This window comes from Gobio gobio, assembly GCF_949357685.1.
Source record: "Gobio gobio genome assembly, chromosome: 19".
NCBI lineage: Eukaryota > Metazoa > Chordata > Actinopteri > Cypriniformes > Gobionidae > Gobio > Gobio gobio.
In genome coordinates this window covers 43410915-43425171 of record NC_137112.1, presented here as the reverse complement: position 1 = coordinate 43425171, position 14257 = coordinate 43410915, and the positions used below count along the sequence as shown (strand labels likewise).

The 14257-nt window shown below is 40.3% G+C and overlaps 1 protein-coding gene across 1 annotated transcript in view; it reads left to right on the top strand.

The window, feature by feature from the left end:
• Positions 1 to 5387: 5387 nt before the first annotated feature.
• cacna1da (calcium channel, voltage-dependent, L type, alpha 1D subunit, a) overlaps positions 5388 to 14257 on the top strand; it is a 152274-nt gene continuing 143404 nt past the window's right edge. The window contains exons 1-2 of the mRNA XM_079845004.1: positions 5388 to 5642; positions 9064 to 9448. Coding sequence (XP_079701130.1) covers positions 9213 to 9448 — 236 coding nt within the window. The 5' untranslated portion in view covers positions 5388 to 5642; positions 9064 to 9212. The remainder of the gene's footprint in view (positions 5643 to 9063; positions 9449 to 14257) is intronic.

Genomic DNA, 14257 nt, shown 5'->3' with positions numbered 1-14257 from the left:
TATGCCATTTAAATGGCTGTGAAAAATGCATATGCCACCTCTAAGCAGCATTAAACACTTCAGAAGTGTCTGTGCCTTTGCAGTGTAAATTTGTCATATAATATATAGCCCAGCCTGTTTCCCTGTCTTGTGAGGACTTTTATTTCCTGTCTTGTGTCATGTTTTGTAGTTCTTTGTAGTTTTTCATGTTGATTCGTTTCCCCAGGTGTTTCCCATTTAGCCACTCCCTCTTGTTATCTTGTTAACCTTGTTTCCCTTTGTGTATATATACCCCAGTGCTTCAGTTGTTGTTTGTCGGTCGTTACTCCTGTATATGTGTTCTTGCCGTTGGTCACCTTTTGGTTCTCTGTGGATTATGCTCTTGTTTGTGGATTATCTGTGTTATGTTTTTGAATAAATGTTCAGGGTTGCCAACTCTTCCGCATTTGGCGTGAGACACACGCTTTCAGGTCTCACGGTCTCACTCTGCCCAACTTAATCTCATGCCAAATTGCCAAACCTGCTTTTGATATTAAACAAAGTCTAAGCTTTTAAATTTTAAAAAAAGTTTTAATGCGAAATTCAAACAATAAATATCGTTTTGCCGCACTTAATGAGGCATCCAGTTAAAGCCAGAGGCGTTGAAAAACAGAGTTGCAACATGCTTTCATCTCGCGTGAGTGATGGAGATGCAATATTGTTAACATTAATATTAATGTTTTTCTTCTATTTAGCCCTCAGGTATTCCTTACTAATAGCTCAGACTCATACTCATTGATGGGCAAATGTGACCATACACCTTAACTATTTTTCAATTAAATAAATGTTCTATATTTTAGTTCAATAATATTTATTGAATATTTTGAGGAGATCTTTTGATACTAAATACTATTTGTGCGATAGTTATTGTCAATTAATGACCACTTAAAATATTTTTCTCCTAATATTTGTATTATTTATATTACAATTAGTGTAGTAATTAAGGTTAAAATAGAGAATTCCAATTCAAAGAGGCAAAGTAGAGTCATTTTGTGGCTAGAAAAATAATAATTTTCATTTGTAATGCCATTACCAACTAGGTGCCTGTATGGCTCTTTAAAGGTGCACTATGTAACATTCTTTCAGTAAAATTTCCAAAAACCACTAGGCCAGTGTTATATATTTAGTTCAGCTGAGTACTTACAACATTGACAGTCGCTTGTCAATGGCGTCATATCTGCGTTCCCCTCGGTTTCCGGTTGTATTCTGCAGAAACGCTTTACTCTCACTGCAGTGTGAACAAGTGTCATAGCTGCTGCCGAGCGAACGCACAGAGTAACCTCATAACATCATTTTCAACACACTCAAATGTATCTGATATATATGATTAACAGAGCTGCTCATACTCATGACTGGAACAGCGGAAGTGGCGCCGGCAACAGTGGCATAATAAAAGTCCCACTCCCGAGGCATGTGTTGCGTTCTTCTTATTAACAATCGATTCAGCGGCCTTGCTCAGCTCCACAACACTCGGTCCTTCTCTGCTTCATACTATAATTTTAATAATCGCATCCATGAACATGATTTCTACCCGATTCTTTTCCACCGGCTGTGAGCAGGGCCGGATTAACAATTTCCTGTGCCCTGGGCAACAAGACTCAAGGGCCCCCCTGCCCCTGCCCCAAAGCAACAATCGCAAAGTCGCTATCACCAAGAGCATATAGCCTATACTTCTATACTAACAAATCAGGCTTCTGCAATGCTCAGTGAAGATGTAATAGCCTCAGCATAAAGTGCATTCAAGAGACAGAACACTAATGATGCACTAATGTTTAACATAACTTTTTACAATGAATCTTTCACAGAACTTAGTGGCTGCTACAGAGTAATTATTAAATGTTTCAATATAGCCAATCAACCTATATTTTGACTGCAACAGTGAAATAAAGCAGACAGCTAGGGAAGCCTTAACCTAAAACCAGAGATTTTTTATTCCTAAAATGCTACAATGTGAAATTGTGGCTATTTTTGGAATATGTTTCATAATGTCGACTAATTTCAATTCCTTTTCTCTTTTACATTTTCTTTTAGCGCTCCTGCTTAAATTTCAGACAGTGTTGACTGATTGGGTCGACGATTCCAAGCCCAAAAGTTCACTAAAACCCACCCAATTCAAGAAAAAAACACCCAAAATTTGAACTGCCAAAATAATTTGATATAATTTTATTGCCATGTCAATCAAGGCTGATTAGCACCATTTTATCTCCTTAAAACAAAATAATGATGTAAAAATAAAAAAAAATTCCCAGGAAAATGGATCAAAACAGGGCATTCAAAAACAGTCATGCATGACATGGAAAAACACATGCATCATTTTCAAATGTCAACAGTAAGAATAAACTAATTTAAGTGCAAAAAGTGCCCAATATAATCAGAATAAACAATGTAATTAGCAGGCATTACGCACACATTACTGCACACACCACAGCCAAAATGTGTCATTCACTGATGCTGTACAATAGTCCTACAACAAAAAATTAACAACAAGAATGCGTTTACTTTTGTGCTGTGCTTTAACTTCAGATAGAACTAGTAATGTTATGTCTTTCGTGAAGTACATATTTATAGAACATAACGCAGAACTTAATTAATCGTTGATTCAAACCTCTTTCAGCAGCTGTTGGGACGAGTAGAGCGCAGTCTAGACGCTTTAAAAGGTGCAGATGTCCTGATCAGGCCAGTGTGCACACGATGATGCTCAGGAGTCATATAAGTTACTAGCCTATTCGATTTCAATTCAAGTCATTCAACCTCTTGGAGTTAGTTATATGTATAAAGAGTCTTTGAGTCACAGGTGTAATCCACGTTTTGAGAGTTGGATCCCTCTCCCACTCATTACTGTAGATAACTTACTGTATATTTATGCCACTTTGGCATAGCGATCATTTGATATCCAGATACAATTTCGCGCTGAAAACCTGTCATGAATGAGCGCGAGTCGCGACTCCCTGCTGATCGCTGATTGGCTGAAAGTGCGTGCTCGTCAGCGACGTCAACACCAACGCCAGCTGACTCTACGCTGAACGCTGGGCCGGTGTGTGTCATGCACACTTGAGTTTGTTATTAACCAATTAGACTGTACAATTTAGATGTTTGAAAACCACCAAACTGACCCCAAACCAACCCAAATTTTGTCCACCTGCCCAAACCCGTTTTTAACCGCACAATCAAATTCAAAACCGCCCAATCTGGCAACACTGATTTCAGAGCGTCAAGTCACGTGATTCGACTTGACAGCTCGTCCTCGCTCGCTGCACAGCAGCGCAAGAAGCTACAGACACTGTTTTTTACGTGATTTAACATATGTTGATCGAACGGGTTGCAAAAATATAATTAGGAAAGTAAGGATTGCGTTTTTAACGTGATCTAACATAATATTTGACAGTGCCCAGGGCCCCTTAGATGTCCTGTGCCCCGGGGCAAGTGACCAGTTGCCCTAATGGTTAATCCGGCCCTGGCTGTGAGGTGAAGACCACATGTCCCAAAATTCTGCACTCAAACGTGGTGTCATCAAACTACGCCTTTTGTTTTGAATAGGTGACCTCTAGTGGACGGAAAAGTTACATAGTGCAGCTTTAATAAATATACATCTAGTCTAGTTGTTCAAAAAAGTATTGCAGATCATAACTGCTTACTTATTTGTAGGGTTTGCATTTTAATAAATATTTAGATATGATCAAACACTAGATTTCTTTAAATGTGAAATTTTAAAACGTTAATAACTTACATCCTAATATTTTTAGTGATACTTATATAAGCACACACAAGTGAAAATTAATGAATGCGAGCACATAATTTAACCCAAGAAACGTTTAAAATAGTCTAAGACAAACTTATTTTTCCTTATATGTACAGTAGACGATATACGTATACTATATATATGTACACTCGTTATTGCGGTGCATTGTGGGATTGAATGAGTGCACTCAATAACGTCCACTTTGATTTCGGACCTCACTACAGCTGTTCCCTCAAATAATGCCCTATTTGAGGGTATAGGGGGTGATATCGGATTCAGCCTTGAAGAGATTGTTGAATAAAGTCGTTATTTTTGTTTGTTTTTTGCGCAAAAAAGTATTCTCGTCGCTTCATAACATCAAAGTTCCCGTTTTTCCTGTTTTTTTTAAGCTGTGATTGTGTTTACAGTGTGCAATATAACATGTGTTAATGTTTCGCGTGTAAAAAAACACAGTATTTTTCACACAATGTACTTATCTGTATACCGCTGTTTTCACGGTCCTAAAAACGGCTCAGATTTCCTTATTCTATTAAGTCCCTCCTTCATAAAAACGTAATGAGTTCTGATTGTGCCAGCGGTTCCCGTGTTGTGATTCGACAGCAGCTTAGCGCACGTTGCCCGGAACGGTCACGCCTCTTACCATAATGGGGAGATGCAGGCGCTCAAAGTACAGCCCCTGAAGACCAAACAAAAGGAGCGTCTCGACGACATGGCGATAAATACACTCTACGAATGCAACACTTCCTCTTCTCCACGTGGGAGAGCAACAAGACCACGCCCCCTTTTTCGCATATTCTTGTGGGCGGAGGTTAGTCAACAAACTGTTCTACTGACGTCATTAAAGCAGGAAGTACAGGGATGTAGTCCAAACCGACCGTTCGCAGTAGGCTTTGAAAGGGAACTTCTGTTAAATAAAATATCTCGCTTGGCATTGAACTTTGAGCTTTATAATTTTACAGGTATTATTTATGCTCTAACAGCAACATTACACACTAACTAAAGTTTGAAAAATGGGATCACGAAGAACAGGACCTTTAAGGTTGAACCACTGGAGTCACATGGATGATTTAAACAATTTCTTTACTACCTTTCTGGACCTTGAAAGTTGTAATTAAACAGCTGTCTATGGAGGGGTCAGAGAGCTGTCGGATTTCATCAAAAATATCTTCATTTATATTGTGTCGCATGGGTAAGGCACTACATGAGGGTGAGATATTAATGACCAAATTTAATTTTTGGGTGAACTAATTCCTTTTATATTTTTTCCGACCATGTATGAAGAAAAAATATTTATGTTAAATTATAAGTGAACTGGTGAATCATTGAAATGATTCGTTTTAGGCGTAAAATAATATGAGAACAATATTAACAAAATTCGGGATACTATTTATTTTAACATGGCCTATTGTGAACAAGCTATTAACAGCATTTTATATAAACAATGTTGAAATAATAAATGTCACCCAATAAAAAAAAAACGCTTTTCACAACAAACCAAAAAAGAAAAGTAGGCTAAAATCCCGCATTGGGAAGAACTGAACGATGACTCAAGTGAGATGATCCATTTGAGCGAACCGATTCTTTAAAAGATTCAGAGTCCTAGTCACTAAAGTAAGCGCGGTTCCTGCGTGCACAGCCGGAGGGGGAGTTCAGCTCATCTCACCGTTCGCCGACGCCGCGTGACGCTTCAACACGGGCAACGCGCGCCGAACGCGAGGCAGCTCTCGCGCTCTCTCACGCGCAAAATAACGAATGCACACTGATGAATTTGAATTTACCGTGTCAGATCGGACCCGAGCGTTTTAATCGATGTCGGAGTTTTATCTCTGGATATAAGCCGAAACATCACCATCATCCTCAGCTGAAAGGAAAGACCTCATCAAAGGTACGATATTCACGCAGCGGCCTGGCGTGTTTCTGGTTAAAACGGATCTGTGTGTAACAAATGATGGAGTGCGATCATTGTGCATCTGTGTCAGACCCGAAAAGATGCTGATGATGCTGATGCGGTGGATTTTGCGCTCGTTTCGGTCCCGCTAGACCTTTGATGTTGTCACTGCTTGTCATAATCAGTCGTTTTTTAAAGAAATGAACAGTCGGAGACTAAAGACGCATCACAGCTGTTGTTGGAACTGAGGAAAGGCTGCCATAGATATATGGAATAGAAACGAAAAATATATGGGAAGAAACGCTACAAGCCTCTTTATCAATAGGCATTAAGCACAAATAAATGCATCATTGCTGTGCGATGTTAAAATGACAATGTGTCATTGTCCTTCATGATAGTTTAAACGTCCACGTTTAGTATCTATGGACGCACAATTGTAAACGAAGGAACTATTTCATTACCATTATGCATCATTTATTGTCACGTATGTCCAATAAATGAGCCAGTAGCCGACAGGATACACTGCACTTGATATCCTATATGATTAGTGTTGAGATTAACACTTATTGTAAACGCAACGACAGCTGAGCATTGGCGTGAAATGGGCATATTTGAATGCGATGTCTTGGGTTTTCACGAACCGATGGGAGACAAATGCTTAAAGGGAAATGTATACTGGCGATATGACCTTTCCATGCATGTCTTCATTTCCTCTGCGGGGCCTAGTTGTTCAAGGACTCTGATGTATATGAGTGACATTTGTGGATCACGTAAGCCTGGATGTGTGTTTTTTGCTTGTATTTGAATGCAGATGATGATTTTCTTTGCTGTTGTTTGCGGATAATGTCTGTTTGTGTGTGGGGTTGCTAGTGTGATTCTCTGCCACGATGCATCTATTTGCAGGCTGGTTTTCATTGGGTCACGCTACACGCATTGATTTTTCCACAGGCTGCAACTTTTTTGTGACATTATCCTAATAATACCTCTGTCATTTAGGAGGGATGTTTTGCCTTTCTTTTTTGCTGCCCTGTTTTGCTTTAAGCTTCTGTCTTCTGTTTGTGAGAAATTGTATGCTATTTTTTACTCTGGCACATTGTATATGGTCCTCGTAGTATTGTTGCACTACCTCAGAGCGTTCAGTATTAGATGCTCCTGGTTTCATGGTTTTGATTTTGATTTTAGATTTGAAGCAATAAAACATAACAATTATGTCAGTATTTACATATTCTGACAAGTTTGATGGCAAATGCCCTTTGTCATGTATCGTGATAAGGCAGTTCAGATATGTAGAATGAAGGTTAAACGGATAGTTCAGCCAAAAATGAAAATTATGTCATTAATTACTCACCCTCATGTCGTTCACAAATCAACATCTTTTTTAATGAAATCTGAAAGATTGCTGTCCCTCCATTGACAGCTACGCAACTACCACTTTGACGCTTCAAAACTTATTAACATTGATCAACAAACATAAACAGAAAATCAACCATACTTGCTATGCACGAGAATGAACCTCATTGGTTCTTGTGAAAGCTCAAACGTGATGCGTAACACGAGAATGAACCTCATTGGTTCTTGTGAAAGCTCAAACGTGATGCGTAACACGAGAATGAACCTCATTGGTTCTTGTGAAAGCTCAAACGTGATGCGTAACACGAGAATGAACCTCATTGTTTCTTGTGAACGCTCAAACGTGATGCGTAACACGAGAATGAACCTCATTGGTTCTTGCAGAAGCTCAAACGTGATGCGTAACACAAGAATTAACCTCATTGGTTCTTGCAGAAGCTCAAACGTGATGCGTAACATGAGAATTAACCTCATTGGTTCTTGCAGAAGCTCAAATGTGCTGCGTAACACAAAAATGAACCTCATTGGTTCTTGCAGAAGCTCAAAAAATGCTGCGTAACACGAGAATGAACCTCATTGGTTCTTGCTGAAGCTCAAAAAGTGCTGCGTAACACGAGAATTAACCTCATTGGTTCTTGCTGAAGCTCAAAAAGTGCTGTGTAACACGAGAATGAACCTCATTGGTTCTTGCAGAAGCTCAAACGTGATGCGTAACATGAGAATGAACCTCATTGGTTCTTGCTGAAGCTCAAAAAGTGCTGCGTAACACGAGAATAAACCTCATTGGTTCTTGCTGAAGCTCAAAAAGTGCTGCGTAACACGAGAATGAACCTCATTGGTTCTTGCAGAAGCTCAAAAAGTGCTGAGTAACACGAGAATGAACCTCATTGGTTCATGCTGAAGCTCAAAGGTGATGCGTAACACGAGAATGAACCTCATTGGTTCTTGCTGAAGCTCAAAAAGTGCTGAGTAACACGAGAATGAACCTCATTGGTTCATGCTGAAGCTCAAACGTGATGCGTAACACGAGAATGAACCTCATTGGTTCTTACAGAAGCTCAAAAAGTGCTGCGTAACACGAGAATGAACCTCATTGGTTCTTGCATAAGCTCAAACGTGATGCGTAACATGAGAATGAACCTCATTGGTTCTTGCTGAAGCTCTAAAAGTGCTGCGTAACACGAAAATGAACCTCATTGGGTCTTGCTGAAGCTCAAACGTGATGCGTAACACGAGAATGAACCTCATTGGTTCTTGCTGAAGCTCAAAAAGTGCTAGAGTAACACGAGAATGAACCTCATTGGTTCTTGCAGAAGCTCAAAAAGTGCTAGAGTAACACGTGCTGTAGTTGCGTAGCTGCAAAAGGAGGGATAGAAAGCTCTCAGATTTCATCAAAAGGGTCTTCGTTTGTGTTTTCCTGAAGATGAACGAAAGTCTTACGGGTTTGGAACGACATGAGGGCGAACTTAGCCCTTAGCACTTTACAATAAGGTTCCAGTTTTAAACATTAGTTAACTTAAACTAACAATGAAAAATACTCCTTAAGCATTTAATAATCTTCATTAATGTTAAATTTTTTTTTTTTTAATACATTTATGTTATATATACATTTCTGATGTATTGCTCATTGCTAGTTAATGCAGTAACTAATGTTAACTTTAGGATTGTCTTTAACAACTTAATTTTTGGTCTGATCCTCTTTCATAAAGCATGAAATAAAGGGTGTGAGTCCTAAGGGCCTCTTTTATGGTGTTGGTTTCAACATGAAAGAGAGTAAATAATAACCTAATTTTAATATTAAGTAAGCTATTCCTTTTAAATATAGTTTTTATGTTTAGGCCCACGTCTTTCACACGTTGGACTGCTCGCAAAGCTTGGTTGAGACACTGGCCTTTAGACCCAAAGACATACTGTATGCATCTTTTAGTCTTACACCCACATTGTTGCATAATATAATGTAGCGGTGAAGGAAGTCACTGCACAGCCTCCCACTGTATTCTCTGCGCTTTCTCGTGTTCTCTCTTTCAGACCACAAGCATCCTCTTACTCTCTTCTCTATCTTCTACAGAGGCAAATTATGCCAGCAGTACCAGAGTCCCTCTCTCTGGTGACGTGCCAGCCTGTTGGTGAGACCCTCCGCTCCAGCGCCCACCCCTGTGCCCTCTCCCCTGGCAGGCCCATGCTGGTGGACGCCCTGCTCAGGTCCACGCCCGCACCATGAGCGCCAACGGCCCTGCTGCGCCTGCTGCGACTCCTGCCGCGCCCCCCGCAGCCTCCGTGCCTGCTGTACCTTCGGTGGTACCGGCCGGCTCGCTGGCCCAGAAGAAGCGGCAGCAGTATGCCAAGAGCAAAAAACAGGGCAGTTCGGCCAACACGCGGCCGCAGAGAGCTCTCTTCTGCCTCAACCTCAACAACCCCATCCGCCGGGCCTGTATCAGCCTTGTGGAATGGAAGTATCCTTTACCATTTGTAACACTTGGGTTTCTGTCAACATAGACCAATATCAAAACTCTTGTTTGGGTTCCAATGTTCTTCAGAATAACTTATTTTGTGTTCTTCAGAAGAAGAAAAAATGCATGTAGGTTTTGAACAACATGATGGTAAATTGTTTATTTTAGGTCAGCTGTCCCTTAAATATTTAGAGACAATTATATGTTTAGCGATTTATAGGTTGAGTCCACTGAAAAGTATGAAAACTTGCTTTGCGGTGCTATCAAAACATTGCAGTTTGAACTAGGGCTGGGCGATATGGCTGAAAACTGTATCACGATTTATGCGTTTCATATCGGTCGATATCGATAATTAATTGTTATTTTTATGACCTATTTAAAATAAGGACCAGGTGATTGTAATCCCCTCAGTTATAAAGGCAGAAATGTCAACACAACCATGGAAAACACTCAAATAATTTTGAAGTCTACGATCACAATGAACACTTAACAATTATCTCTTAACATGGTGCAGTGCCGTTTAGATGCTTTGTCATAAGGCACTGATGCAGAGTAACATTACCTCTCCATGTGGTTTCAAAGGCTAAATCCGCAATCGCCCCCTATACCCTTAAATAGGGCGCTATTTGAGGGGACAGCCATTTGTAGTGGTGTCCAAAACGATAGTGGATGTTATTGAGTGCACTCATTCTATTCCACTTTGGACCGCAATAACGAGTGTACAAATGATGTACACACAACGACTGTCCGAATTCGCTCATTGTTTTCATTCACTCCTTCAAGTGAACTGTATTAGTGGACTAAAGTAGGGAATAGTAATTGAGGGTTTAGGGGGCAATTTCGGATTCAGCCAAAGGCAAGAATAGCACAACGGCGAGCACGTCGAGTATAAACACGTCCCCAAACGAACGAGGCGTGCGCGCTGTCAGCGGAGGCTTGCGTTGCGGAGCCAGACGAAAGTATAAACAAGGCTGGTAAAACAAGTTTGTGGTATTACCAGTCTTGGTAGGGATGACAGTCTTGCATAATTTGCAAGCGACATTGGTCTGAATACAGTCAGACTTATAAAATCCAAAAAACTTCCATACTGGCGAGCTGACTTGTTTTCCTGTTTTATCAACAATTTCCTTGCTCGCTGCGGCACTCATTTTCCACTTATCACTCCACGCCGGTTCTGTTTACTGAAGAATTAATCCAACACGAGACAACAATATGGCGCAACCAAAAGGAGATACAGTTACATGATTGGCTGTTAGCCTGTCACTCCCTACGTTGCTTGGTTACCAGAGAGCGAGTGCCTTTGTTCATGCAAACAAACTTGCTTCGCAACCTCTGGTTTCTTCCGACGAAGAAAAAAAATAAATTATCGAACGTTTTATCTAACGCATTTTTTATTGATATCAATTACGTGTCTATCGCGATACATACTGTTATCGTTTTATCGCCCAGCCCTAGTTTGAACATATCTAACCAATAAAATGATATTGGCTCAACCAATGGGGTGAGTTGGAGGTGGGACTAGCCTATCTGTTTGTCTGACCAATGGAGGATGAGGGGAATGTTTTGAAAGTTTGTTTGAAAATCGCAATAGAGTGCTGCAGCGATGATGTCTTTTTGTAGGCCAACCCAGAAGTTAGCATCAACCTGGTTCCCTTGACAAAAATCCAATAGGATTATTGCATAAAATAAGCTCTGTGACCAACAAAAGTTTATCATGATAAGTTAATGAACACAAGTTTTATGACTTTTGAAGCCTAAAGCCTTGTTTATACTCGACGCGATAGTGGGTGGTAGTGCGTGTTGGGTGCGTGCAACCCCATTTTGCGTGGCGGTGAGCAGTGCATTTTTTGTAACTTTTCGCGCGTCTCGCGCATCCGAAGATGCACGAGTTCTAGGCGAATCTAGCTGAGCATGACGTCTCATCACACCGACACCCAGTTTGCACATACAAATGAGTTGCTTATGTTTGGAAAATGAGCCTACAAAAGCATAAATTAGCCCATCTTATAGTAATGATATCAAGGTTTACAGAGTTTTACACGATTCTTTTGTAGTGTGGTAGCAAAAGAGTATGCAAGCTTTTGGACACACTACTTCGTCATCTTTAACGGACTCTGTCGCTTGGTTACGTGCATCCCGTCACCGTTTAAACTGCCTTGTCAATCATCGGCACAGTTCAAATCCTCCACATTCAATTTAATTTCCTACTGTATCGGAGAGAAGAGTAGACGCACGTTGATCTGCCATTCGCGGGTCTCCTCTCATGTGTTTGCAGTTTAAATATAATGATGCGTTTAAAAGTTAATGGCCAAACGTATCATTACACAAGTTCATAATGCTGCTGCAGGTGAAATATTATGTGGTGAACATTGAATAAATATCTTTTCGTCAGGTTAAATACTCAAAATTTATCACTCAATCCCTTTTATCTAAACTTCTCTACTTAACCGTCGGACTCGCACAACCGTCATGTTTGTAGTTTTTTAACACTTTTTATCCGCGTTTGTAGTTCTAATCGAATCCTCTGCCCAACTCGCAATGGGTTGTGGGCAATATCAGCCGTTAGGGTGTGCGTCGATCTGCACTTCGAATTCTGACTGGACATAGTAGACCATCCGGGTATCTTTGGAATACTCATATCAACATACTACGATTTTGGACATACTAATTCTTTTTTCGAATACTATTTAGTACGGATAGTATGCGAATTGGGACGCAAGAGATCGTCACCTGTGTACATTCTTCTACTTCTTCTCACCGCTGTTTTCTAATGATTTATAGAACAATTACTCCGAGTCGCCCTCTGTCGTTTCAAAGAATAGTACAGCGGCGAGCGCGTCGAGTATAAACGCCTCGTCCGTTTGGGGAGGAGCGCACACAGTCAGTGGAGGCTCGTGCTGCGGAGCCAGGTGAAAGTATAAACAAGGCTTCAATACAATCTCCGGAAGTATAAAGATAAACGTATAAACTATATAAACATATAAAAGCTAAAGACTATAAATGAAATACACCACGATCACATGACTTCAATGTCAAGCTTCCAACAACTCCAAATAAAAAATTCCGTGAAAGTTTGTTTTAGAATAGTTTGCACATGTGCGATTTATATACACAACAAGGCTGTAAAAGCGGACTAGTGAGTCGAAGAGTTTCCCTGTTCAGAGTGATGAAGTTTGATTTCCTTGAAAACCTCTGTGGTTCTATTTTAGCCACGTGTTAGCAACTGCTTTTTTCAAGACAAGTAAAAGCTTCACAAGAAAGCTTTACTAATGTATTTTAAGTCGCAGAATAAAACATGAAAATATCTTGAGTTGGTGTTCACCACAGACCTTATGTCAGGCATTTAACCTCAAACTCCATAAAACAATAAAAATAAAACCCTGGTCGCTGGAGCCAGAAGTGCTAAAATGCTAGCTCAATGCTAACAAAATGTCATGGCTGATAGAAAAGTGGCCTCAAATATTTTGTTAGCGTTTCATGGAAAAAATGGCCGCATACAGGTTTGCTATGACAGAATGTTCTTTTTTGAGTGAACTGTTGTTGTATGAGCTGTGGATTGCAGTATATTCTATTTTAGCATTCAAGCTTGTGGTCAAAAATGGTGGTCTGCTCTTCAGCTCAGAGTTTGTTGTTTGTAAATACGCTTTAAAGGTTCTTCTGGCATTATTCCTCAGGAAAACTAGCATATGTTGTGGTTTGCTTGTGGCCTGTGCTGAAAAAAGGTGAAGGCAGGTTGAAGTAATTGAGCGAATCATCAAGAGAACAGGTAAACACATGAAAGTGGTCCACCTTTGCGTCTAAAGCAGACATCTCAGCTTGAGATCTCCAGTAGAAGCTTGTCTGGTGGTCTTTATTAGAGAGAAACTGTGTTCCCTGCAGTGAGGAGCACCTTAATCTCAAGCGCAAGTCAGCGTGTATAGCTGAGCTTTGAAAAGAACATCTGTTCCCCGGTCACACGGGGAAGATAAAGGCGCTATGGCTTCCAAGCTGCAGATCTCTACGAGTGAGAATCTATAGTCTGTCTCAGAGCTAAGACAAATTTCATTTTTGACAGGAATGAAAACGATACTCTGAGGGATAGAATACAGTGCGTTTAATGGATTGTACTGTTGTTTAACAATCCGATTGCTCGGCTGTCAGTAAAAGAGTTTTGAAAGTTGTGAGTTGTAAAAAAATGACGTGATCTAGGACCTTTATACAGTGCATGCCATTGTAAAAACTATGTCTATCTCACACAGCATTGTTTTCATCTGTGTTAAATTCAATATGGCATATAACCTAAGGTCTATAGCCCAGGAGGATGTCTCTCTTTTTTGGTGTTGTTGTCATACATTATAATATGCAGTGAAAAAAGCATTGCAGATGTGAACATTTGTTTAAAAACATGCAAAAGCTAATGTTAGCCTAGCGCTACCAACTTCCCAGCTAACAGGGAATGTTCTCAGAACTTTTAACAATGTTCTGGCAAGGTTCTCTTAAAGTCCCCATGATTTGAAAGTTTTTTGGCTTTTAGTTTGAATGTTAGCCTTACTGTTATCTATAAGCTTGTGTGCTCCAAAACAATGACAAAATTCGCATTTAGAAGATATAAGCATTCAAAACTTAAGGCCTGTTCACACCGGGACGATTTTCGCACGCATTTATCGCCGACGTTTAACGCCTCGGGACTAAACAATGGGCGCCAATGTGAGTGTTCACACCGACGCGCAAAATGCCAGGCGTAAAAGCGGCATTTTTAAAAAAACGCCTCGGGTTCGTTTTTTTATTTTGACGCGGCGCGTAAAAAACTGGCCGACCAATGAGATCGCCGCT